The following is a 25,787-nucleotide window of genomic DNA, read 5'->3' as shown; positions in this document are numbered from 1 at the left end:
ATAAAATCCAACTAGAATGTCAGTGCATGGGAAAGCCACCTTCTCTGGATCCCTAAGCAGAATTCATCAATATCTTATATGCCTCCACTATACTTTCCTTCTACTTCTATTAGAACACCTTGGAATATACTGGTCATCATGATAGCCACTAGGTTGAGTTCATAGTCCTGTGAGATGAACAGGATATTTTCTTAATCAATTATCGACCAGTTATCAATTCACTCATCCATGTATCCACCTCACCTATCTACCCTACATCCAATCATTGACCATTCATTCATCTTCATCTACCATCCTTCAATCTTTTCTTCCTTCAATGTATCTGACTTGTCTTTTGTACCATCTAAGATCTCTTTCAATGTTTTAACGTAGTATAACCATGTATTGGATATACTGAATATATTGAATATATGTAGTATATAAACATATTACAAACATGCTAGACATTCTATGTGTTTGATCACTGGCTTTGATGTGGTATTTGGCTAAAGTCAGTAAGGGTTCACAAAAAAACTTGAATAAACAAATGAATTAATATCTAGAAATTAATGAAAAACTTATTAACAGGTATAGGAAGAGTAAAAAAAATAAACCCCCATCTCTCAATTACAGAATTACTTACTTGAAATAATTGCATTGAACTAAACTTTTGTTGCCGTTGAAATTACTGCCTCTGATTGCTACAGATAATTATTATTTACATATATTATATGTGCACAGCATTTCTTAAGCAACATGGAGAAGTGCACTGGCATATCTCTATAGGAAGAGTTCTGGAATCTCAATGTGACTCTTCCCGCTAGGTTTGAAACCAATCCTCACTGTTCCAAGCCACAAACATTGACAGTCACCTCTGGGTCTCTGAGTTAATTCCTAGTTTCTAGGGAAAGAAAAGTGGTTTCCAAACAGTGCTCAGAGAACTTAAGGGCCCTCCCTGGTGATATTATAAGGACTGTGTGGGCCTGATGGTTTAATATTCAAGCCTAGCAATGTGGAATTGCTAGTTCCAGTGATGCTGGAGACTGAACTTGAAGGCTTTGCATTCCGAGCATGTGAGCCATCTCTTGTTTCTTAGGCTCACTTTCAACTTCACTACTCCCTTCTGTCTCCTGCATCTTTTTTGTTTGTTTGTTTGTTTGTTTGGGAGGGGGGAGAGCACACCTTGTGATGCTCAGGAGTTACCCCTGGCTATGCGCTCAGAAATCATTCCTGGTTTGGGGCACCATATGAGATGCTGGGGGATCGAACTGTGGTCTGTCCTAGGCTAGCGTGTGCAAGGCAGACACCTTACCGGTTACGCCACCGCTCCGGCCCCTCCAGCATCTTTTGTTCCCTTCAGTCTCCAGAATCTTTTTGTTTCTTTCCCAGGTTTACTGTCATTATCTGTTCATATATATTTTGTGCTGACACTTAACCCCACTTCACCAACATTTCATCACCATAACAAACAATACAGAGGAGTGTCTAACTGGGTGAATGCTCTCTGCGATGAAAGCCAGGATCCTAAATATAGTCAAGGACCACTAGACTCTGGTCTTTTGCATGAAAGAAACAGGTTTCAATGAAAGTAAATGCAACAATACAGACACCCTGTTTGCTTTTTAAGTCTTTATTTTCTGGAATATAAAAGACAGATGCCCTCTAGTATATCCTTTATATGGAAACATTATTTTTTTTTACAAGTGAAAAAATAAATACCTCTGGAAATAAAGGCTTATATGCTAATATGTGCCATAAAAAAGTAGAGTTTTAATATTTGACAAAATGTCTGTGCAAAGAAACAAATGCATCAACACATTACTGCTACATTAAGGCAATATGAAAAGCATACTCAGAAATCTCAGTAAAGTGACAGTGTAGGTTTCTAGCTTTTAACTTCGCTAGTATTGCACCCATAAGGTCATCATCTAGGTTTCCCGATGGCGTAGAAAACCCACAAGCTGACCGGCATCCAAAAATGCCCAAGTGGGAGTGGAAAACCATGATGAAAAATCTAGAAACAAACAAAAATCCAGCCCCTCGAACACCTATGGAGGGGAACAACAAAAGTTAATCAGACTTAAGCATTTACTAAAAAGTAAAAAAAAAAAATTAAAAAAAATTTGTACAATATCTACAATATTTATGATAAGGCTATAAAAGGTTTGAAAGGCCCAAGCAAAGTGACCGCACTGGGTGAAGCTAGAGTGCTCGGGAGAACAGGAGACCAACCCGGTTGGTACCAAAAAGCTTCATCTCAGCCAGCAGTGCTTTTCCTCCCCAAGGAATACACGTTTTCTCATCTTGAACTTAAAAAAAAAATAATTATAATTCCACAAACTCAAGAGGCCCGAGTGCTTGATGACTCCATAGAAATCTTATAACTCAACTGCTTAGCATTTGGTCATTGAAAGGCGAGGTGGTGATGGGGTGGTGGGAGGTGGGGAGGAACTGAAGCAACCCACATTAAATTAGCTTTCTCCACTAGCCAGGCTGGGTCAGATGGGACACCTTTGCTGGCCATGCTTTAAAAGTCACAGAATTGATTTTTCAATGTTTACCTTCCAATCATTCTTGAACAAGTTATAAAACCAGAAGTCACATGAAAACGACTATTTCTCTATGAAAGACTCCCCCCACCCCATTAAAAATGTTCAGAGCTCTGTGACAGTACAAAAAAAAAAAAAGAAACTGAGTCAGAGTTGAAGACCTACACTTACAAAATTGGTGGCAGGTAGGGAACTTACCTCGGGATACATCAGAGGAGACTCACACATCAGTTTCTAAAAGATAACCCACTTTCTGGCTGTGTTGCCAGTAACGTGATGCCCAAGAGTTTCACTCATCCATTGACTGGATCAGAAAAACAGTGGAAGTCCAAGGAATATCTGTGTCCCCAAACTCCTCCAGGTCGTTCACACGAGGTGGTGCTGATTTGACACATGGGGTGTTTGCATGGTGAGGTGTGGTCTTGGTGTCTTGACTTCTTCAAACATGGCATGGCAAATGGCTATCGGAGTACTTCTCTCCAGTCTAAAGTCTTTTCAGTTTATCATCGTGCTATTCACAGAAACAACACGGCAGTTGGGCTTGGGGGCTTGGGTCAGATGACAGTCAGGTTGAGAAGACTTGTGTGGGTGGGGAGATAGACGTGCTGGACATTCTCTACCCGAGACCTGCAGACTGGACATGACTGCAAAGACAAGGGCATCTTTGAGACACTGAGTCCTCCCACTCCTCAGTTGAGCATCTTCAACTGTTGGTTATGACCTTATGCCATCAAAATATTTTTAGAAAATATTTTATTCTTTTTTGAGGGGTGTGGAAGAGTGACACATCTAGCAGTGCTCAGAGACTACTCCTGGCTCTGTACTAAGTAATAACTCTTGATGCTAAGGGTGCTAAGTGGCCCATATGTGGTGCCCAAGAATGAACTACGGTCAGCAGCATGCAAGGCATGGTTCTATCTCTCAGACCTGGGTTTCCTAAGGACCACTTGGGAATAACCTCTACAAAAAAAGTATATATCTTTTATGATCACCAGCAAACCTTTTGATTTGCAAACCTACTTAATATACTCAGATTCAGCCCCTCCTTTGTCCTTAGGCCCTGCCCCTTTCCCAAAATCCCACCTATGCCCACAGGCCATGCCCATCCCTTAGGCTCAGCCCCATCCAAGGCCTTTTGTCCTTAGGCCCCGCCTTCTCCATACTCCCTCTGTCCACAGGCCATGCCCATCCCCAGGCTCCATTCCACCCAAGACTTCTTTTGTCCCTAGGCTCCACCCCTGTCCTTAGGCTCCTCCCCTTCCCCAGGCCCCACCCCTTGCTCTTCCCTAGGCCCTGAGCCCAGCCAGGTATCTCAGAGCCCTCCTGGGCAGGTGCCTCACCTGGAGCTGGGCAGCGCATCGCTCGCAGCACACGGTGTGGCCACAGGGGCAGAAGGCCGAGTTGACCTCCCGCTCGCAGCACAGCATGCAGAGCATGGCCTCCCGCAGCTTGCGCAGCTTCTCTTGCAGCGCCCGGCTCTGCTGGCAGCTTAGGCCCTCACAGCTGCGGCAGCTGCGATTATGGTCCGAGGCCTTGAGGGGTGACGTGGGGGGGCTGGGGTCACCTCTGGAGACGAGGTCCACCACGCCTGCATTGTACAGGGCCCGCCGGGCGTGGTCATAGACCTCCTTGGCCGTCCTCTTGATGTCGAACACGTACTTCTTGCCCAGGTTGATGTTCTCGTTGAGGAACAGGGAGGCCAGGTGGCCCTTCAGGTCCCGGCTGTACTGCATCATGACTGCACTGGTCACTGTGTCACACCTAAAGGGACACAGAGGAGGACACTCAGGACCAGTGTGGGGGCCCTGTCGTCCTTCATCATGCATGGATCATCATGGATCAGATCAGTACTACTATTACTCCTCCTCTGGGAGGCTGCTTTGGAAGGACCAGATCCAGTTTACACAACGTCTCATGGGTGTCAAGTATTTCAGGGTTTCTTCTACCTGTGTTCTACAAGTGTATTCCAAAGGCCCTGTCTAGCTGGGCTAAAAAAAAAAGAGTTCAAAGCAAAAATAAATAAATATGCATATATACTTTTATAATATAATAAAAATATATGTATCCCCTTTAAAGTCTTGGTTTTATCTTAAACATTCTAACGTAGCTCTTTTCTTAATTTCCTTTTATTTAAACATCAATTATATTTGCATCTGTTTTCATACGAAAAAATTTAAGTCAGCCAATTCAGCTTCTTCATGTCAGGGACAAGACTAGCCCCATGTGCTGGAGGGGACCCAGGCTTTGGACCCAAGCTTGGAACCGAAGGCTTGAGCCTTGGCACCACATGGTTTGAGTAAACCCCTAATAGAAGCAAAGAAGCTCCGCCAGATCACCAGGTATGGCCCCCAAGTAAAGAAAACAAACCATTTTCCTTAGCTTTGTTTTTTTCCAAACATTTGCATTAAATTGCAACTTTGAAAGCAGCCACGGAAGTGGAAGTATTAATAGTTACTAAAAACTCCTCAACCTGAGAGCCACAGAGATGGTACAATGGATGGTGCACCTGCATTGCACACAGCTGATGACCCGGGTTCCATTCCATTCCTGGTATTTCATCTAACCTTTCAAGCACTGCCAAGATTGATCATTGAGCTCAGAGCTCAAGAATAAGCCCCAAGCATTTCTGGATGTGACCCTCAAACCCCCAAATAACCAACCCACAACAAAACAAATCCCATAACCACACACTGAGGAACCAAAAAACTGAAATGGAAAGTGGGTGTTTGGCATTCAGGTGGAGGTAGCCCAAAGAGGCTCAGCCACTTGGGAGTTATCTGGGGGAGAGGAGGTTGCTGAAAGAATAAGGAATGAGATAAGCTGAGGAATGTGTCTGAGCAGTGCACAGATTGCCTGTGTGGGAAAGGCAGACACTGCTGATAAGAGCTCCCAACTCTGTGCCAGGGGTCTGAGCATGGTATAACAGGCAGGGCTCGATCCCCAGCATCCCATATGGTCCCCCAACACCACCAAGAACAACTCCTGAATGCACAACCAGGAGTAACCCCTGAGAACCACTAGGCGTGATACCCAAACAAAACAAAGACATAAAATAAAATGCTTAAAAACAGTTGATTTCTTAAAGGCCATCTAGTATGCACTGACATGGAGACCTATTTGCAAGAATGTTTAAAACCTTTTCCCAGTAGGGCTGGGGAGAGTGGGTAGGGGGTGCCCAGCAGTACATGCCTGTAGAAAGCGTGGGTCTCTGTTATTGCCCGGTACAGCCCACTGGCCGCCCTGGTGCTGATCATCTTAAACAAGAGCACGATGCTATTCCCAGATTCCTTGGTGACAGTCAAGTACACATTCTTCCCAGACTGGGTGGCCATCTGGACCACGGGGTAAGCTATCCTGGGCAAGGGGAGAGAAACGAGTCAAAGGTGAGAGGAGAAATCTGGCCCTGATGTTCCTGGTGTCGCAGAAGAATCACATTCAGCTTGGGACTCTTACTTCAATGCTATGGCTCTCTTACACACATGCAAAAAGTAGGGTAGAGAAGAGGGAAGTGGGTGTAAATGTGTTTGTGTGTGTATAGTGTGAAGTGAGAGTTTTATAGCAGTGATTCATTTGAAAGACTTAACTATGTCCCATCAGTACAGAAATCACAATTAAAAAAATTAATTGTCAAGGCCTGGTAGAGGGATAGATAGATAGATAGGTGTGGTGTAGTGGATATAATGAGGTTTTGATAGCAGTGACTATTTTGATAAATTTAACTGTGCCACACCATTAGAGAAATTAGTATTTAAAAAATAATTCTTTGTCAAGATATGGTGGAAGGGTAGAAAGGTGAGTGTGTGTGTGTGTGTGTAATGAGATTTTTATAGCAGTGACTAATTTGAAAAACATAACTATGCCACATCAATACAGAAATTATTATTATAAAAATAATTCAACACTTGTCAAGGCCTGGTAGAGGGATAGGTGTGTGTACAAAATGAAATTTTTTTTGTAAAACTTAATTGTGCCACATCCATACAGATATTTATACTTTAAAAAATTAAATGTTTGTGAAGGCCTGTACAGTGTAAATTCCAAGGAGAAACCATTCATTCTTACAGGACAGTTTTCTAGGAAATCCCAGTTCCCAGGTTCACGGTCAGAACTATGCAAGTAGATTTGTTGAAGTTTCCAGCAAAACACAAACCGGAAGTGTTACCTGTTCATTGGGCTAAAGTCATCTTTACAGATGGAGATTCCTTCTGGGCCGACCCCGATGAGGAGCTTCTGGCCCTCACTGTCACGCACACTGTGCCATTCAATGCCGTAGTTCTCCATGGCGGACACAACCTGTAGGACCTGATACTCGGCAGACGCCTGGCTGGTTCCCTCCAACTCCTTATGCTTGGCGACAATGCTGCAGGGGACCAAGGGGCAGAAAATCAGTGGAGACCTAAATTGACACAGTTTCTAGGGAACCAGACATCATCAGGACTCCTGAATTGCCTACACTTCCACAGATTGCTGTTTCATCTACTGGGCAAACTTACCCTGGTTATTCAACCTCTCCATCATTAAAAACATGGGTGTGGGGAGCCAGAGAGATAGCACAGCAGTAGGGCATTTGCCTTGCATGCTGATCCAGGACTGACAGTGGTTTGATTCCCAGCATCCCATATGGTCCCCAGAGCCTGCCAGGAGCGATTTGTGAGTGCAAAGCCAGGAGTAAACCCTGAGCACCACCGAGTGTGACCCCAAAACAAACAAACAACAATAACAAAAATAAACCAATACAGGTTTGTTGGATGAGGATAAATGAGAAAAAGTAGAAAAACTCTAAAAATACATCTGAGAAATTTGCATGTGAGAATTTCACATGTATTTACTTTAGGAGTTCATTATCATACAGAGCTATAAGTAGTTTCAAACTTTTTTTTCTGAATGTGACACCCTTGTCTTTCTGGTCTCAGACTGTGATTCCTCCCTCAACCCTCCTTCAACATGATTTTCACTTTTGGCCTCCTTGGATTATCCTGGGGACCCCTGGTTAAGAAATGTTGCATTTAGGGCTGGAGCGGTGGTGCAGGAGGAGAGAGCTTGCCTTGCACATGGCTGACCTAGGACCATGGTTTGATCCCCCGGCATCCCATACGGTCCCCAAGCCAGGAGCGATTTCTGAGCACAAAGTGAGGAGTAACCCTTGAGCATCACCAGGTGTGACCCCAAAAAAACAAAAACAAACAAATAAAAAAGAAATGCTGCATTTTCTTAAATTCTCATCCAAAAAAATACAGGGTTGATTTTTAATCTATCTATGTTGCTAACTGCCTCTCAGACGGTCCTTACAGTGAGATCCCTCCTCCTGCCCTGGGGTTAAAGCCTTGGCATGTGAGGAGCGTTAAGGCCTTGCACTCAGTGACCAGAATAGAAGGAAGAAGTGACAGCACACTCTCAGCTGATATTAATTTTCCACCATGGGTGTTTTCTCTTGCTCTAACTTGGACTACTGCTTGGGTGGAGCCAGTTACCAGGTTATGAAACATCCTACAGACAGAGCCTAGTAGAGGGGGGCCAGGCCTGGCACAAAGTCCCATGAGTCAGCCCAGCAGCAGATTTCTCCTTCTGTGGAGCCTGCAGATGAGACTGATTCCCAACCATAGTTTGGGTGTTGCCCCATGTGAGGTGCATGGGCCAGAGAAGCTAGCCAGGTCACCACCAGACATTTCGGACCCACAGAAGTGGGAGGCACAAATTGTTTCAAGCCACTGTGTTTCGGGGACACTGGTTTCTCTAGGAATAGAGAACTGAGATGCTTCTAAGTTAGGCCCCCTGGTTTAATAAACCTTGTTGGGGTGAAGTCAAGATCTGTGTCCATGTCAGACTCTTTTTTTCATTGTTGTTTGTGGGTCAGACCCAGTGGTGGGCAGGGGTTACTCCTGGTTCTGAGCTCAGAAATCACTCCTGGCAGGCTCAGGGGACCATATGGATTCAGAGACTCAAACCCAGGTCCATCATGGTTGGCCGAGTGCAAGGCAAACGCCTTACCACTGTGCTCTTTCTCCAGCCCCACATCTCAGGCTCCTTAACATTAGCAGATTTCTATTTTTAAAAAATATTTTTTTTAAATTGCATCATAGAGTATTTCATCAGCTCTTTTGTATATAAGTTGATGACTGTGTTGATGGTTTATATATTGCGTAAATACATTTCTCAGTAAAAAGGAGAAGAATCCTTTGAAAAGTACTGGTTAAGTTGGGATATCTCATAAATGATCCATATATACCATTGAGCACTTTCTTCTGGGTCAGACTTGGATGGCTGTAGAAATAGAAACACTGATAGTTGTAGGAATAGAAACAGGGGCTATCACCTACCTGTTCAAGGCATTACTGGAGAGCTCCTTTGCACACAGCTCCTCATAGCTGTACTTGGCGGTGTTCTGGTTGTAGTCTCCAAACTTGGTCTGGGCTAGGAGTGCACTGAGCTCCACTGCCTGCTCTGGTAAGCACTGGAGGTGACCGGCCAGGAGGGCCTCCTTGATGTGGAGGAAGAAGATATGCCTGCAGATCAAAGCAAGAATGAGGTGAGGCTGGGAACACAACCGATTTAGCAATTTTCATTTCATAGTGTGTGTGTGTGTGTGTGTGTGTGTGTGTGTGGTGTGTGTGTGTGTGTGTGTGTGTGTGTGTGTGTGAGTGAAAGAGAGGTAGAGGAGAGGAGTGGAGAGTGGAGGGGAGGGAAGAGGGAGAGGAGAGAAGATCATAGTAGAGGGGAGGGGAAGGGAGAGGGGAAGGAAGGGGGAGGAGAGGAGGGGAGGGGAGAGGGGAGGGGAGGAGAGAGGGGAGGGGAGGGGAGGGGAGAGGGGAAGAAGGGAGGGGAGAGGGGAGGAGGGGAGGAGAGGAGAGAGGAGAGGAGAGGAGAGGAGAGGAGAGGAGAGGAGAGGAGAGGAGAGGAGAGGAGAGGAGAGGAGAGGAGAGGAGAGGAGAGGAGAGGAGAGGAGAGGAGAGGAGAGGAGAGGAGAGGAGAGGAGAGGAGAGGAGAGGAGAGGAGAGGAGAGGAGAGGAGAGGAGAGAAGAGAAGAGAAGAGAAGAGAAGAGAAGAGAAGAGAAGAGAAGAGAAGAGAAGAGAAGAGAAGAGAAGAGAAGAGAAGAGAAGAGAAGAGAAGAGAAGAGAAGAAGAGAGAAGAGAGGAGAGGAGAGGAGAGGAGAGGAGAGGAGAGGAGAGGAGAGGAGAGGAGAGGAGAGGAGAGGAGAGGAGAGAAAGAGTAAGAAAGGGGTAGGGAGAAAGAGAGAGGAGAGAGAAAGAGTGAGAAAGGAGAGAAAGAGTAAAAAGAGGGGTAGAGAGAAAAAGAGAGAGGAGAGAGAAAAAAGAGAAAGGAGAGAAAGTGAGAGAGGTAGAGAGAGAAAAAAGGAGAGAGAGAGAGAGAGAGAGAGAGAGAGAGAGAGAGAGAGAAGGGCTGACTACTACTGGTTTTGCACTCAGGGACCATTCCTGGTGGCCTTGGGGTACCCTAGGGGATGTCAGGGACGGCCTTGTGCAAAGCAAATGCCCCACCCACTGCGCTATCGCTGAGGCCCCTAATAATTTCTTTATTTAAACACTGTGATTGCAAACGTAATTGTAGTCTTGAAACCTTCCCATCACCAATGCCCCCATCTCTTCCCTCCCCCCACCCCGCCGGTAATCGAGACAGGCTTTCTACATCCCTCACTCACTAACATTGTTATGATAGTTCTCAGCGTAGTTATTTCTCTAACTGCACTCCCCACTCTTTGTGGTGAGCTTCCTATGCAAAGTAGGTTTTGAAGAAAAATCTCCTTTTCCTTTTCCTTTGGTATTGCAATGGTGACCTGGACTGCTTACATGTGGTCACGGAGCCTCAATTGCTAAGTTGTATTCTCACTGGAGGATGCACACTCTCTTGTGGGGTCAGAATCATGCACACAGAAGTGTTGCTGAGATCAGGCTAAATATGTGAATAGGTGGTGTTGGGGACTGAACTCACAACTATATTCTTGCAAAGTGGATGCGTAAACACTGTTTCTAGGCACTACTTTCATTAGTTTCCTTGTTTGGGGGCTCACAGCCTGAAGCTTATTCCTGGCTCTATGCTCAGGACTCACTCCTGGTGGTGCTTTGGAAAACATTTGTGATTCTGGGGATCAAACAAGAGTCAGCTGTATGTAAGGCGAGTTCCTTATACTATCCATGCCTGCTTAGAATAATCAGGGGGGAAAAAACCCACAATGATTTTAACACTGTACAGGTATATTTTTGTTTGTTTGTTTTTTGCTTTTTGGCCACACTCAGCAGTACACAGGGGTTACTCCTGACTCTGAGTTCAGAAATCACTCCTGGCAGGCTGGGGGACCATATGAGATGCCGGGAATCGAACCCGGGCCAGCTGCATGTAAGGCAAACGCCCTAATGCTGTGTTGTTGCTCTGGCCCCTTTACAGGCATCTTGAAACTCTCACCTGTATGAAAATTTGGAGTCTGAGCTCCAATGTCTCTGTTAAGCAACTCTTCAAATGTCCAACTACCTTGAGATTCTCTTGACTAGAATATTTGGGCAGTATCTCAGTTTGCTCCAGACCAAACTCATGGTTTTCCCGCCCAAACCTACATTTTCTCCCAGTGGACACCACACAATCATTTTTTTTTTTTCCAAAGGTTTCAATTTGATTCTTGGATTTTCTTTCTTCTGGCTTCACCTGTCGCTGTGGACTCTTGAAAACTAGCTCCGTTCTCCCCATTTTTTTTTTTTTACCTCCTCTGTCCTATTGGCAGTTCTTAGTTGCCAGGGAATTTACAGCAGCTTCAAAGCTGATTTGAGACTTTGAGATAAGCTTTCGTCCAAGTTGCTTGCTGGTATCAACTTGCCATTCTTCTGCTCAAATTCCTTCAAGAAGGGGCCAAGACAATGCGCTAGAGCACACAGCTTATGTGGAGACGGCCTGGGTTTAATCCCAGATAACACAATAACCACAAAACTAACCTTGTGTCTATCTTCCCCAAACACCTTTGTCCCAAATAGCCTTCCAGGATTCCTGTTATCTGATGCAGAAGCAGTCTGTTGGCATACACTGCAATGCCTACGTATATGCCCACTTCAGTTTCATACCATGTGAATAATGTGACCCAATTTTTTAATTGATTAAAATTAGCATGTGATTAATTCTTGGCCTGATCCTTTGTAATTCCTGGTCTGATGATGCTATCTGGCCCACAACTCTAAGCAGAGTACCTGCATTGCCATACGCATTTGTCTAGACTATAAAAATGGTATCTGGCAAATATTTAGGTAGAACTTTCCAGTAATGCCTCTCACACAGGCTTAATGGCCACTCCATGCCTCTTTGCTTTAACAAACAAGTCTGACCAGTGGTAAAGCTCTGATAACTTCATGAGGTCCCCATAAGGACCAAATATGACAGTTAATCTAGTCCTTGAGATGACTATGTCATGGGGGACTCAAAAATAAGGACAGAACAGACAGCAGGAGACAGTGAGGCTGCACATTTAATGATGGGTTCTACTGAGCATCTCAAAACGTCCAGGCTGACAAGTGCCATTAATCTTCCCCTTAACAAAGAAATGTTTAAATCCAATGTTCTGAGCCAGCAATGATGATAAATATTTAAAATGACCTAACCCTGCCAAACCATACTTCTTTATTCTAAACCCCATCTGAAGAAATCAGAGCATGAAAGCATAGGGCCATGGAAGGGAGATAAACCTGGTTTTTATTAATCCAAACATCTGCTAGTCTTTAAAGCATTTCTGACATATTGCTGAACTGGGAAGGGGTTCCTACTGGGGCAAAGGCATAACCACAAAAATAACTTGTTTTAAAACAGCTATCTGAGGAATGGGGCCTAGCATCCTCATAAAGCCTTGGCATCACAATACTGCTTTAGGCCCCCAAAGACATTTTTGGTGAAGCTTCTGGCAAACTTCCTGTTGGTTAGTCTCCTTTTTGCCTTTGTATTCAACAGACAGTGTGAGTAGAAAATGAAAATTTGAATATATGCTTGCATAAAACGAGAGAGTACGTGCTGAGATATATTTCAGGTATCACCACGAAGCAGGCTCAATTTACCACTTACATGAATGTTATCTTTTAACTTTCCAAGTAGAAAGCTGGGAGTTTAGCTTCTAGTTTATGAAAGAATCACTAGAGCCTGTGACTAAAGAACTTCAAAATAGATCCGATTTGGGCTCAAGAGATAGTACAGTGGGGAGAGTATTTGCCTTGTATACAGATCTGGGTTTCATTCCTGGCAGTTCACATGGTCCCTCAAGCAGAGGCAGGAATACACCTTAAATACTGCAAGCCCCACCCTCCCCAAGTCAGCAGATTTCTTATGCCACACTTTTCTTTGGAGAGTTCTAGAAAAATGTCTGAATCTAAAAATGCCACCCAAATCAAAGGCAAAAATAAGCAGAAAATCTGCAAGATGGATGGCTGGAGAATAACGCAGGTCCCTTCCAGGTAGGGAGGTCAGATTCAAACAAGAGGTAAGAAGCATACTGACCTGTTCTAGTACTTTACATCCTGGCTGTACCATAAGCAGAAAAACCCTCCTTGATTTCCTGTTGACTAAAACTTTCTGATTGGGCCCTTCCTTCATTTTGCAGCTTCCCAGGCTATAAAGCAACCTTTTCACTTTATGTCAACAAACATTGGTCACGCTCGGCTTCAGTGCAAGGCCCACCCTGGGCCTCCCAGTGATCAGATGCTGTAGTTTCTTTTCAGAAAAGACTCTCACAGCCCATTGGCACAAAGGAACCTTTCCTGGCCAAACTCCTCAGGACGCAGGCTGGCTTTGGCAGGGAGGAAGATTGGGAGGGGGGCAATGGGAACATGTGGAAGATCTCCAAAAGTACACAATGGAGCAGAGATAGCAAAGGTCACCAGCTGTGAGGGGCCATCAGCAGGCAGTCCTGGATATGCTCTTTCTAAGGCAGTGGGTGGCAGAGTGTAGCTATAGTCAAGGAGGACCAAGGAGATGTCGCACTCGCTAGGGTGGTTTGGAAGCATTTTGTTTTTTCCTAGTATTGACCCTTGAATGTTCTGCTCTGTAACTGCCTTGCTCTACTCTGTAACTGTCTTACTAATGAATCTCTGTCTCTCCTAACAGATGTTGTCAGGGTAGTTGAGCCCACAGTGAATTATATTGGCTAAATGATGCTGGGTTCCAACACTGTCTGGCAAAAACAACCCTTTGAATAGAAAGACTAACTCTTTCCCTTTCGCTTTGATGCGGTACTGGGGGTGGGATCCAGGGTTTCACACGTACTAGCAAGTGCTCTACCATTGTGCTACACCCTGGCCCTATTTACTTTGCTTTAAGCAAATGTCTGTTGGAGTGGAGAGAGAAAATACAGTTGGTAGAGTCCTTGCCTTTGCATGTGGCTGACCTAAATTCAATCCCTGGCACCCCATATGTTTCCCCTGAGAACCTCCAGGAGTGATTCCTGAGTGCAGAGCCAGGAATAAACTCTGAGCACTGTCAAGTGGGACCTAAAAACAAAAACAGATGAAAAAAAAGGATCTGGAGGGATATTACCACATGTCCCATAAATATATATAAAGTATATATATATATATATATATGTTTTTTCTAAATAAATATCCTCCTTTAGTTATTCTTTGGTTTTTAGGATACTTCAAGTTTTCCCCAGTTATTAAGAACATGTGTATTTTCAATTTATGAATCACATGTGGAACTCAAAGGGAAACATCTTGGCTAACTCATGGCTCTCCATTATGGGTACAAAATGACTTCACACTCACTGAACTTTATAAAATATTGAAAATAAAAGGGTATGACAAATTTAAACTAAGAAGAATTAGAGATCTGTTTGTTTGTTTACTTTGGGAAGCCACACCCAGTGGTGCTTGGGGTTACTCCTGGCTCTGGGCTCAGAAATCACTCCTGGCAGGTTTGGCAAACCATACAAGATTCTAGGGACCAAAGCCAGATCTGTCACAGATAGGTAGCATGCAAGTCAAACCACTACCCGCTGTGCTATATCTCTGGCTCCAAGATTCTTAATATATATTTATATTCTAAAGTATTTTAATCTTTCTTCTGTATTTTGGGAGGGGGGTTCCTATCAACAGTTTTTGAGGACTACTCCTCGCTCAGTGCTCAGGAAATCAAATGGTGCTGAACATCAAACTTGGGCCTCCTGCATGTATTCCAGCTTGTGGAGCTATTGCTCTAGTCTTACAAATTAACTCTTGTGCATAGTTTTACAAAGAACTGTTTTAAATGCTCCTAAAAACTCGTTTTTAATCAGAGTGTTTTCCCCACAAAAATGGACTTAACCTCCTTAAGAAATCTCAAAATCTACCTCTTCCCAGAAGATTTCTCCCACTTATTGTCTTCAAGTTCTCTTCCCTCTTACATCATTAAAGAGTTTGTCATGGTACACATGTAAAATAATTATACTCCGATGGGTTATAAAACTCAAAATGTAAGGAACCAAGGAACTGACCTGAAACATCTTTAATATGGCTAAGGAGCTATTATGGAAAACTCTCTGTCCCACCCCGCATCATTGAATTGTATTTATTCTCCAAGACAAGACTCAACCTGGCTGTAATTAGTGATGCTGTGGGTTCTGCACCCCCCAAAATCACCCCCACCTCCCCATGGGCTTGCCTGAGTCCAGTGAGTCATTAACCACATCAGATTATTTTAAACTAAACAGACTGCCAAGTTCTATTTAAAAACGATCAACTCAAAACAGAATTGCTATGAGAGTTTTTTTTTCATTTTGTTTGGGATCTAGAATTTCAGGAACATAAAAATCAGTTCAAGATGGACCACAAGCCTAAATGTAAAAAAGCTAAGCTCTCAGACTTTACAAATAAACTTAGTAGAATGTGCCTTCAAGTCTTTGGGGGAACTGGACAAAAGTGATAACACAATGAATAAGGCACTTGCCTTGCATGTAGCAGACCTGGGTTCCATTTCTGTCTGGCATTACATATGGTCCTTCAAGATTGCCAGGAGTGACCCCTGAACACAGAATCATAAGTATATACTTTTCCACTCCAAAAATAGTCCCCAAATGTTTTTCTGGAAACATTCAGAAAAAACATGTAAAAAAAAAAAAAAAAAAAAAGAGGTAAAGGGCCCAGAGAGATAGCACAGTGGCGTTTGCCTTGCAAGCAGCCGATCCAGGACCAAAGGTGGTTGGTTCGAATCCCGGATCCCCTGTGCCTGCCAGGAACTATTTCTGAGCAGACAGCCAGGAGTAAACCCTGAGCACCACTGGGTGTGGCCCAAAAACAAAAACAAAAAACAAACAAACAAAAAAAAAAGAGGTAAAGAGGAAAAAAAAAAAAGAATGGGTTAGGGAAGTGGGAGAAATAATTTGAACAAAATAATTCTACTTACCAAAGACCTCACGAAAACAGGCAAGCCAAAAAAGCAAATATATTTACAAAATCTCTAGCTAATAAAGATGGGAATCAAAGGTCTCTACATAATTTGTATGAAACAAAAAATAAAGGCAGCAATAAAATAAAAAGGTTCATGAGAAGATGTGTGATAAGTCACCTTAATATGTGAGAAAATAGTATTTAACATCATTAACCAACAGAAACAGGCCAGTTCAAACCACAGCAGGGTACTCAAGAGGTGAGGCGGGAGGGAAAAGAAAGAGCTGAATTTCATCTGTTCTGGTTGAGGAAGGGGAGATGGTAAAGTCCTTTGGGATAAGGTCTGGCAGGTACTTTAAAAAATGGACTGACGAGCTTCTCTATGACCCACTAATTCCATTCTGAGCTATTGACTCCAGAGAAATGAAAACACATGTCTACAAAATACACATTTCTACAAAGAAGACACAGAGGAGGCTTTTCAGGGCAGTTTTATCCATGATAGTTAGAAAACAAGTGCTCACCATAGGAGTATAGATACACCAATAGTACATCCCCGCAACAGGATGTTACCATTCACGATAGAATCCAATTTTATTAAATGTATTAAGAAAAGGGATCATGCCACTAGCATGTATAAAGAACATGCTAGAGTTTTAAAAATGTATAATAAGGGGGGGGGCCAGAGAGACAACATGGAAGGAGGGTGTTTGCCTTGCATGCAGAAGGACGATGGTTCGAATCCCGGCATCCCATATGGCTCCCCTGCCAGGAGCAATTTCTGAGTGTAGAGCCAGGAGTAACCCCTGAGCGATGCCAGGTGTGACCCAAAACAAAATAAAAAACAAACAAAAAATGTATAATGGGATCAGAGCTAGACAGAGTGCATGGTGCTTGCTTGCCTGGAATGTTGTGGATCTCAGTTTAATTCCCTGATATTAAGTGGGGTCCCTGAGCACTGCCAGGAGTGATCCCTGAGCACAGAGTCAGAAGTATGCCCTGAGCACAACCAGATGTGGTTCACAAACCAACAAAATTTATGGTGAACAGGACAGACAGATACAAGCGCATCTTGAAAGTCTGAACGATTGTCATTCTCACCCATCAAGATGCTGAAGCAGATCCTAGGAGGCTTGGCACCAGGATGCCCTGGGATGCAGCTGGTGGCATGCAGCTGCATGCCACAGCTCCTCCCCTATCTGACCCTAAGTTCCTGCTAAATAATCAGATGTTAATTAAGATGACACATTTAAAACTATCTCCTGGGTTATATACAAATCCATTTGTCAAGAATTCTTAATAGCTCATACAAATAAATAAATATCAGCCCTTCCAAATGAGTTTGGGGGCCAGAGATAACACACCAGGTAGCATGTTTGCTTTGCATGTGGCTGATCTGGGTTCGAGTCCCGTATCTTATATACTCCTCAGAGTATCACCAGGAGTGATAACTGAGTGCAGAACCAGAAGTAGGCCCTGAGTACCTCTGGGTGTGACCCCAAAACCAATAAAGCAAAACAAAGCAAAAAAAAAAAAAACAACAAACAGAAAAACTAACCCCCCCCCCAAAAAAAAAACTCTATTCCCTGCAAAAGAAGAACTAAATTCATCACAATTGAGAAACATAATAATTTATTTGCAAAGACACTGACAGGTCTGTCTCAACTTTTAAAAAAACTTTCCTTGGGCCTATTTTGAGTCTGGGAACACGTCGTTCCCTTCTTAGCTGAAATGGGGAACAAGAATGATGCCCTGACCATAAATTCTGCTGCAGCAGTCTCGAACAGAATGCACCCACACCCTGAGTGATAAAGGTGTCTGATGTGAGCAACCTTTGCCAATGTGGACAATATTTACCAAGACTTTGGACGTGGTTATGGGCACTGGCTCGAGCCAAGGTGATTCAACATTGAACTGATTTGAGATAGGCTTATCATCTCTTCTATATCGTCTGTAGATGTCATTCATTCTTAGAGTTTCAATGATGTCACCTTCTCTGGATTTTCATATGCCTAAGTGATTTTTATTAGGAAACAGGGAAACACTAAGTTTCATAAGGACTTAGGGCCTACAAATTGGTTCAATTCTATAAATTAAGCCTGTAGTCAAAAATGATCAGAACTTTTGGAACAATAGTACAACAGGTAGGAAGCTTGCCTCGTGTGTGACCAATCTAAATTAAAGCCCTGACACCCTATCTGGTCCCCAAATATTGAGCACCCTCATGTGTGGCCCAAAACACAGCCTCTACTTCCTTCACACCCCAATATAAAAAGAAGCATGGTCTAAGTGAATATCAGAACTTTAAATAATATTCAGAGGAATGGGTGATGGGTGTTCATTTTTGGTAAGAGCTAAAAGCAATAGGGACTGGCAAGAGAGCAAAGTAGGTGGGGCACTTGCCTAGCATGTGGCCAATTGCCATAGTTAAGAAATGGCCTGAGGTAGGACAGGAGGGATGGAAGAAAGGAAGCAAAAGAATGTTAAGCACTGACTACAATTCCTAATGGAGAATATTTGCGGCTTTTTTTAATGGTGAAGTTTCCTGTACAGTCTCAACTTTTTACATTATGAAAGCAAACTAGAAACCATTCCATTATTGATAGAAAATCCGTATTATTTGATTTCTCAATTCTTAATGCACTGAAACATCATACATTTATTTACCAGGCATTTGCTAGACTCCAGGAACACAATGTTGATAAGTTCCCTACCTACAAGACTTTGAGAGTAACTGGCAATAAATCTTTACTTATGTAAATGCAGAACATTCTATGCTCATTAAATGATACGAGGAAAGTCACACCCATGTCTTGGGAGATTTTTACTCTCTCTAGGAGGCCTAGAAAAAGCTTTCTCTGAACAGCAATGAGTAAACTAGGGCTTGGCAGACCGTGAGATTTAACTGGGGACCAGTCAAACTCAAAACTTTGCAGTGCTGAAATTATTGCTGAGACTCACCTTTTCAGATTTCAGAATTGCTATAACATCTAGTTCAGGACATGTGGAACCTTTGTACCTGGGTAGTTTTCTGGGGAAGAGAAGTGGGTTTCAGTGAGTCTTAAACAAGAAAACTAGCAAAGTCCATGGAATTCTGCTAAAATGGGACAAAGTCAGGAGGAAAAGATTTTATTGGCAGGGAATGGTGTAATGGCCATGTCTGATGAGGAAGCATATAATTCTCTAATCTTTAGTTTTGAAAATGTTGACAAAATCTGGCATGAACTGCTGTGGGGAAAAAAATAGTGCTTTTGGAAGGCAAAAATTCATTATTATTTCAGAGTTACTTCGAGAAGATGCCAGTTCCAATTTTGGTTTTAATCCATAGCATGGCAAACATCTGCTGAGAATACCTGCTGTCTCCGTCTCTGCAATGTGCCTGCTGAATCTAAACAAGGCTCTCTAGTTACTTTTCAGAGCAAACATGATAAACTGGATCAAGAACCAAATCCACAATTAGGCCAGATCAGACATAGGATTAACTGTCTACCAAGTCTAACAGACCCTGGATAGATTATTTTCTTTGCCTCAGAGAAAATATTTAGGAAATTATTTTGGAAATGACAAACAGAATGAAAACAGAAACACAGGCGAAATGTCATTATTTAAAAAATTGGTTGTGTGTGTTTGTTCGATTGTATGTGTGTGTGTGTGTGTATTCCCCCCCCCCACACACACACACCTGGAGGTGTTCAGCACTCACTCCTGATTGTGCACTCATCACTTCTGAACCATAATGGGGTGCTAGAGATCTACTCCTGGCTGGCTCTGTGCAAAGCAAGCACCCTACCAGCTCTACTATTGTTCCATGAAAGATTTTTTTTTTTTTTTTTTTTTTGGTTTTTGGGCCACACCCGTTTGATGCTCTGGGGTTACTCCTGGCTATGTGCTCAGAAATAGCCCCTGGCTTGGGGGGACCATATGGGACGCCGGGGGATCGAACCGCGGTCCGTTCCTTGGCTAGTGCTTGTAAGGCAGACACCTTACCTCTAGCGCCACCTTCCCGGCCCCGAAAGATTTTTTTAAAGAAGAGAGATATGAGTCTATATACAATGATAATTGGTAGCAAACACATGCCTAGAATATTGAGCCCAGTCCCTACACTTCCAGCTATTAGAAACACACCTTTCTTCTTGCCCCTCATTCTCCTACTTGCTAACTTGATATGAATATATGAGCTGCTCCCTTCTGTTAGACCAGTCCTACTCTGAGAAAGCTGCTTTAATTATCCACAAAGGACAACTTGACCAAGACATTCCAGCCCCATTTAATAACCTTCCTGGCCATTTCAGCATAGTAAATGTTCCCTCATGACTTGACTTAAGACAATAAAAAATATAACTGGACTGGCAGAGTTACGTTTATTTATTACATAAATGACTCTATTTTTTTTCATGACAGTTTATTACAAGTGGTTCATAATAAATAACAGCAAAAAGTAGTTCTGCCAGTTTCCTCTTGTTAACAACATTAGGAAAATTAAACATTTTTTTTTCAGTTCAGTAATATCATCAAGCTCATAAAAAAATGATAATTGTAAGTATGCTGGCCCCATAACAATGCACATCCCAATTAAAGGCACAGATTCTAATTCCAAACCACTTATAACAGCTATTTAAGTGGTACACGCTCTGAACTTTAGGTGGTATCCTTTCAAAATCTGTATTTGAGGAAATCCCACAGAAATAAGTAAAATCCACTGTTATTTTAAAATCCAGTATTTCAAAATATGTCATTTTCACCATATTATTGAAAAGTAAGTCAAGGTTCGGAAAGCACAATTTTTTTCAATAAGATTTCCAAAAGGCATTAAAATTACCTACTTGAAGCAGGTATGTACAGTCTCTGAGTGTTATTAACCATGAACTCAAGAGTCAGTTAATTGACTATGAAGTAGGAAATATAATTCCAGTTCTAATTCGTAAAATGCCCATCTTTCTTGCATGAATAAAATAGGCTCAATAGTAGTTATTAATTTGATTGTAGGAAAGCACAGACAAAGAACATAGAGTATAATACTTAAAAACCTATCGGTATTCATAAAATAAACGTATTATGATCCTACTTATTGTTGAAGTCAGGTATTATTTCAATGACATAGTCAATCTTCCAAGCTTTGGCAGCTGAAATTATAAATTATAAATTTGGGGGTTTCACAAGTGGTAGGGCATTTGCGTTTGCAGGCACTAACCTAGAAGGACCGTGGTTTGAACCCAGCGTCCCATATAGTTCCCAAGCCAGGAGCGATTTCTAGGCGCATAGCCAGGAGTAACCCCTGAGCGTCACTGGGTGTGGCCCAAAAACCAAAAAAAAAAAAAAAAGAAAAATATATATAAATTTGTTGGGGACTAGAGAGATAATTCAGATAGTTTGTCTTGAATACAGCCACCCCTGGTTCATATTCCCAGCATGACATAAGATGCCAGGAATTGCTGAACCCTGCCAGGAGTGATCCATGAGCGCAGAGTTATGACTAAGTCCTGATCACAGAGGGTGGGACCACAAACAAACAAACAAATGTGTCATCATATTGGGTTTGCATTTAGAGGTCTTTAAATGACTGCAAATAATATTAGACTACGCAATGGCAATGCAAATTCCAGTGTGTGTGTGTGTGTGTGTGTGTGTGTGTGTGTGTGTTTGTGTGTTGGTTTATGGGTCACATCCAGCAGCGCTCAAGAGCTACTCCTCGCTCTATGTTCAGAAATCGCTCCTGGCAGGCTCAGGGGACCACATAGGATGCCGGGATTCGAACCACCATCCTTCTGAATGCAAGGCAAATGCCCTACCTCCAAGCTATCTCTAAGGCACCCGTAATATATTTTTTCCTTCTTTCTTGAGTACAGTTTATCACATGGAAGTACAATGTACATGTTTTCTCAAGTCACAAGGAAAACCAAGCTAAGTAAACAAAAAATACTTAACCTATTCTGATTAACACAAACAGCTAAACTGATCTTAAACCTAACATGGTCCCCTGAATATCAACCAGGAGTGATTCCTGAGCACAGAGCCAGAAGTAAACCCTGAGAACTGGAAGGTATGAACCCCAAACCAACCAAACAAACAAGATCAGGAGTACTGTGGGTAGGGCCCTTGTCTTGCATGTGGCTAACCCAGGTCAGATCCCCAGCATTCCATATCCAGAGACCCCCTTCCCCCCTCAATGATCCCTTAGTGAAGAACCATGAATAAGTCCTGTGTATTGCTTTGCTTTGGGGTATATATATATATATATATATGTATATATATATATATATATATATATATATATATATATATATATATATATATATATATATAAAACCCAAACAAAACAAAAACAGGAAAAAATAAAAACAAAAATAGAATTACTTAAATAGTTCACAAGATATTTCCAGGAGCAGTCAGAATTCAACATCAAAACTTCCTTCAAAACTTAACGTTTCTCCCAACATTTAAAGTCCATTAACAAGGTCATGCAGAGATTTAAATTTTAAACAAAAAGCATTTCAAACTGTTTCTCTAACTTCTTTGGTAAACAACAGAGAAGTGACAGAGTGACAAGTTAAAAACTCTCGAAAGGCACTGTTCACTCATTATGACGGTTTTCATACTTACATTTTTTTGTGTGTGTGTGCATGATAAATTGCCAAGCCAAAGGGTTATGACAAACATTAGAATTAGGACTAAAAAAAAAAAAGCAGTGTTCAAAATATATTTGTCTCCCACCACATGATTTTTATCTCTTGAATTTCAACCAGAAATATCAAATCCTAGTTTTCTAGTTTGGGTTAGCCTTGAGAAAAAAAAATATCAAGTGTAGGGGAGGAAACATATTTTTTTTTTTAAAAAAAGAACACACGTCCCAGTGGTCTACCACTTCTCAGGGTTTTCTAGAAAAGATGACTTTAATCATCTAAACTCAACCGTCAGCAGTGATATATCTGTGGGGGTGGGGGTGGGTCAGTGATATGGACCTTAAAAAGGGTTTTCTTGGCAAGTTTTCTGGACACTTAAAAAATAAAAATTCTGCAGTCAGTCAGGGAGAGTTCTTTGCTGTAATCTGACACTAGGCAGAAGAAGTTGACCAAATTTAAGTAACTCAAGAGGAACGTTCGTTTCCTGCTTTCTGTTAAAACAGTCTATAAGTGACCCGCAGTAGCATTGCTTAGGCAGAGGTTACTATCGGTCATTAGATGCAGCTATCAGGAACTCCGGGTTCATTCCCTACTCCCATTACCCCCCCCCTTTCTTTTTTGCCTGGTGCCACTAATCTCCAAAGTTTCAACCCTGCTTTTCCATATGTATAAAGACAAGGAAAAATAAAAAATAAAAAAACCACCACTACCAACAACAAACAGCAACACAAGAAACACTGGAAAGTGAAGACCAGGCCAGTAATGTCTTTCATCCCTGCCACAAATCAGCTATTCCCTGGAAAACTTGTATGTTAGAAAGGGACATCCTGCATATCAACACACCTTCATATGTGAACATCTTTGGGAAAGTACAAGAAATTAAAGCGAAAAACAAACAAACAAACAAACAATTAAAAAAAAAATGAAATTAAAGTGGGGCCAGAAAGCAAGAACCATGTGGATCAAGCACTTTTCTTGCACTCAGCTGACTCTGGTTCCCTCCCAGGCACCCTGTGGGGTGCTCTCAGCACCTCCAGGAGTGCTCCCTAAACACCACCAAGAATGCTCCCTAAGCACCACCAGGAGTGCTCCCTAAGTACAGAGCCAAAGTGGTAAGCCCAGAGCACTGCACTGTGTGTCTCCCAAACAAAAAATAAAAGAATAACAATAATAATAATAAAAATCAAAGATCCTTTGGACATGGGTTGATGCCAGCCACTGTACCTCGTTTGCTCTTGTAAAATGAGGTGAGGTTCCACGAAGAACTTGACTCGAAGTTTCAGCCGGTAAGGCGCAAGCCCATCCATCTGCTGGGAGATCCGGTTTCTCAGGTTTAGCCATAAGCTCTCCCCTTTGCTCCCCGTAAACTGCAATCCAAAATAATCGACTTCTATAATGCCCAGCCGCCTGCACACCTACGACAAAAAAAAAAATAAATAAATAAACGAGGCATGGATGATGAACAAATGGTCCATGGACTGACAGACACCCCAGGAAACCCAACATCTATCTCCTGCAGAGGCCCAGATTCATTCCTGTCAACTTTGCACCAAGTTAGGAACTGGATGATGAACCAAGTTCTCAGACTGTGGTGTCCCCACTTTCATACTTAGGCCATGACAGTGGTTTGGGTGGAGAGAAAAGGGGAGACCTCCAAAGTAGCCTTGCAAAAAGAATGGCCTGGATAGGGGGAAATCCCTGAACAGGGCTTATTTCCCTGCGTGTTTGAGACTCGGGAATTAATTCCCTCTAGCAAGCACAAGTCTGCCTAGCTTATCTGGCAGCTTATTAGCTGTATGCTTCTAAGTCTAAACCATGTAGGTCTCCAAACAGCACACAGACACACACAGACACACACACACACACACACATACACACAACATGCCACAAGTGTCAGTTAAGCTGTATGCTTCTAAGTCTAAACCATGTAGGTCTCCAAACAGCACACAGACACACACAGACACACACAGACACACACAGACACACACACACACACACACACACACACACACACACACACACACAGAACATGCCACAAGTGTCAGTTAAGCTTTAGAAGAGGTTGATTTTCAAAGCCAGCAGATTGGGGGGGGGGGGGTTTGCCAGGCAGGCATGGAAGAGGGGTTTCCCTTGTGCACCCAGCTTTGCACCCATGGCTGGAACCAAACCATCCTGCACCCCAGCTGGGAGGAGGTGAGCTCACCCCATTGCTAAGGTCCTCTCCAAAGAGTGCATGGAAGGTTTTTCCCCAGGGAGAGAAGCAGCCACACAGGTGGGGCTGCCCAGGCCAGGTAACCTGGGGTACCCCCCAAGATCGCCTCCAGCCAAAAAGCAATCTAGGCCGCAGGTGGCGCTGTGGGGGTGGATCCCAGGAGCAAAAGGCACCCCCCAAAAAAAGAAAACACACCTGCGGCAGGTGTGCAGCGAGCACCCCTTATGCGTGCTCAGGTGGCCCTGCAAAGGGACTCACTCCCCCACGCGTGCCCAAAACATGCGTGGGAGGAAGGGGAGCGTGCAGGACTGCCTGGGGCGCAGCTGCAACGGGGTGCCATGGGGTGGTGGGGGTGATCGGACGGTTTTGGATGGGGACCCCCCATTTTTGCGTGGGGCCCCATAAGGGACCCCTTTTCTCGGGTGCAAAACACTCACCTGATGGAGGCAGTCCTCGCCGTTGGCTTTCGCCTCCACCTCCACTTCCATCAGCACCGCGTCCGGCCGCGTCACATAGCACAGCATGGCTGGGGCCGGCTCCGCAAGCCGCCTCTCCTCTTCTTCTTCTTTTTCGGGGTGCGTGGCAGCTGAGCCCCGCAAGGGCTCTTGCAAAGCAATCCCCGGCTCCGGAGGGGCGAGAGGAGAGCCTGTCGGGACGCTGCAGCCGTGCAATCTTGCAATCCCGCAGCCCTGCAACCTTGCAACCCTGCAAGCCCGCAGCCGCCACGCACCGCCCGCCTCCCCCTCGCCAGCCCCGCGGCGGCGCCGCACTCCTGCAGCCCCGACTGGCCCGGGCCCGCGACGCGGACTCCGCTTATATAGCGGCTCCGCCCCCCCCGGGGGCTGAGGCCTCCACCAATCACGACGCTTCTCCCCGCCTCCTCCACGGCCCCGGCAGCCAATCGAATTTGAGCATACTCTCGAGGCCACGCCTCCTCCTCCAGCTGGCTGAGTGTTTTTTATTTTTTCCCCTCCAGGCCTGGGGAAAGGAGGGATGGAAGGCAGGAGGCAGGAGGCAGCTTGGGGATACCTGATGCTGCAAGCTAGCAAGGAGGGGAGGCCCACTGCTGCTTCTGCTCGCTGGGCG

General features: G+C 43.6%; 1 protein-coding gene across 1 annotated transcript; it reads right to left on the bottom strand.

Annotated features, from left to right (window-relative positions):
• Window positions 1-1,593: 1,593 nt before the first annotated feature.
• On the bottom strand, window positions 1,594-25,252 carry MYLIP (myosin regulatory light chain interacting protein). The gene is made up of 7 exons (XM_049765261.1): window positions 25,139-25,252; window positions 23,714-23,904; window positions 8,846-9,031; window positions 6,691-6,888; window positions 5,718-5,882; window positions 3,869-4,289; window positions 1,594-3,172 (listed from the first exon to the last, which is right to left on the bottom strand). Exons 1-7 carry the CDS (start codon window positions 25,223-25,225, stop codon window positions 3,083-3,085), a joined length of 1,338 nt encoding a protein of 445 aa, XP_049621218.1. The 5' UTR covers window positions 25,226-25,252; the 3' UTR covers window positions 1,594-3,082.
• Window positions 25,253-25,787: the final 535 nt, after the last annotated feature.

This window comes from Suncus etruscus, chromosome 18, assembly GCF_024139225.1.
Source record: "Suncus etruscus isolate mSunEtr1 chromosome 18, mSunEtr1.pri.cur, whole genome shotgun sequence".
NCBI lineage: Eukaryota > Metazoa > Chordata > Mammalia > Eulipotyphla > Soricidae > Suncus > Suncus etruscus.
Note: the sequence above shows the minus strand (reverse complement) of the source record. Positions and strands in the feature narration are given on the sequence as shown.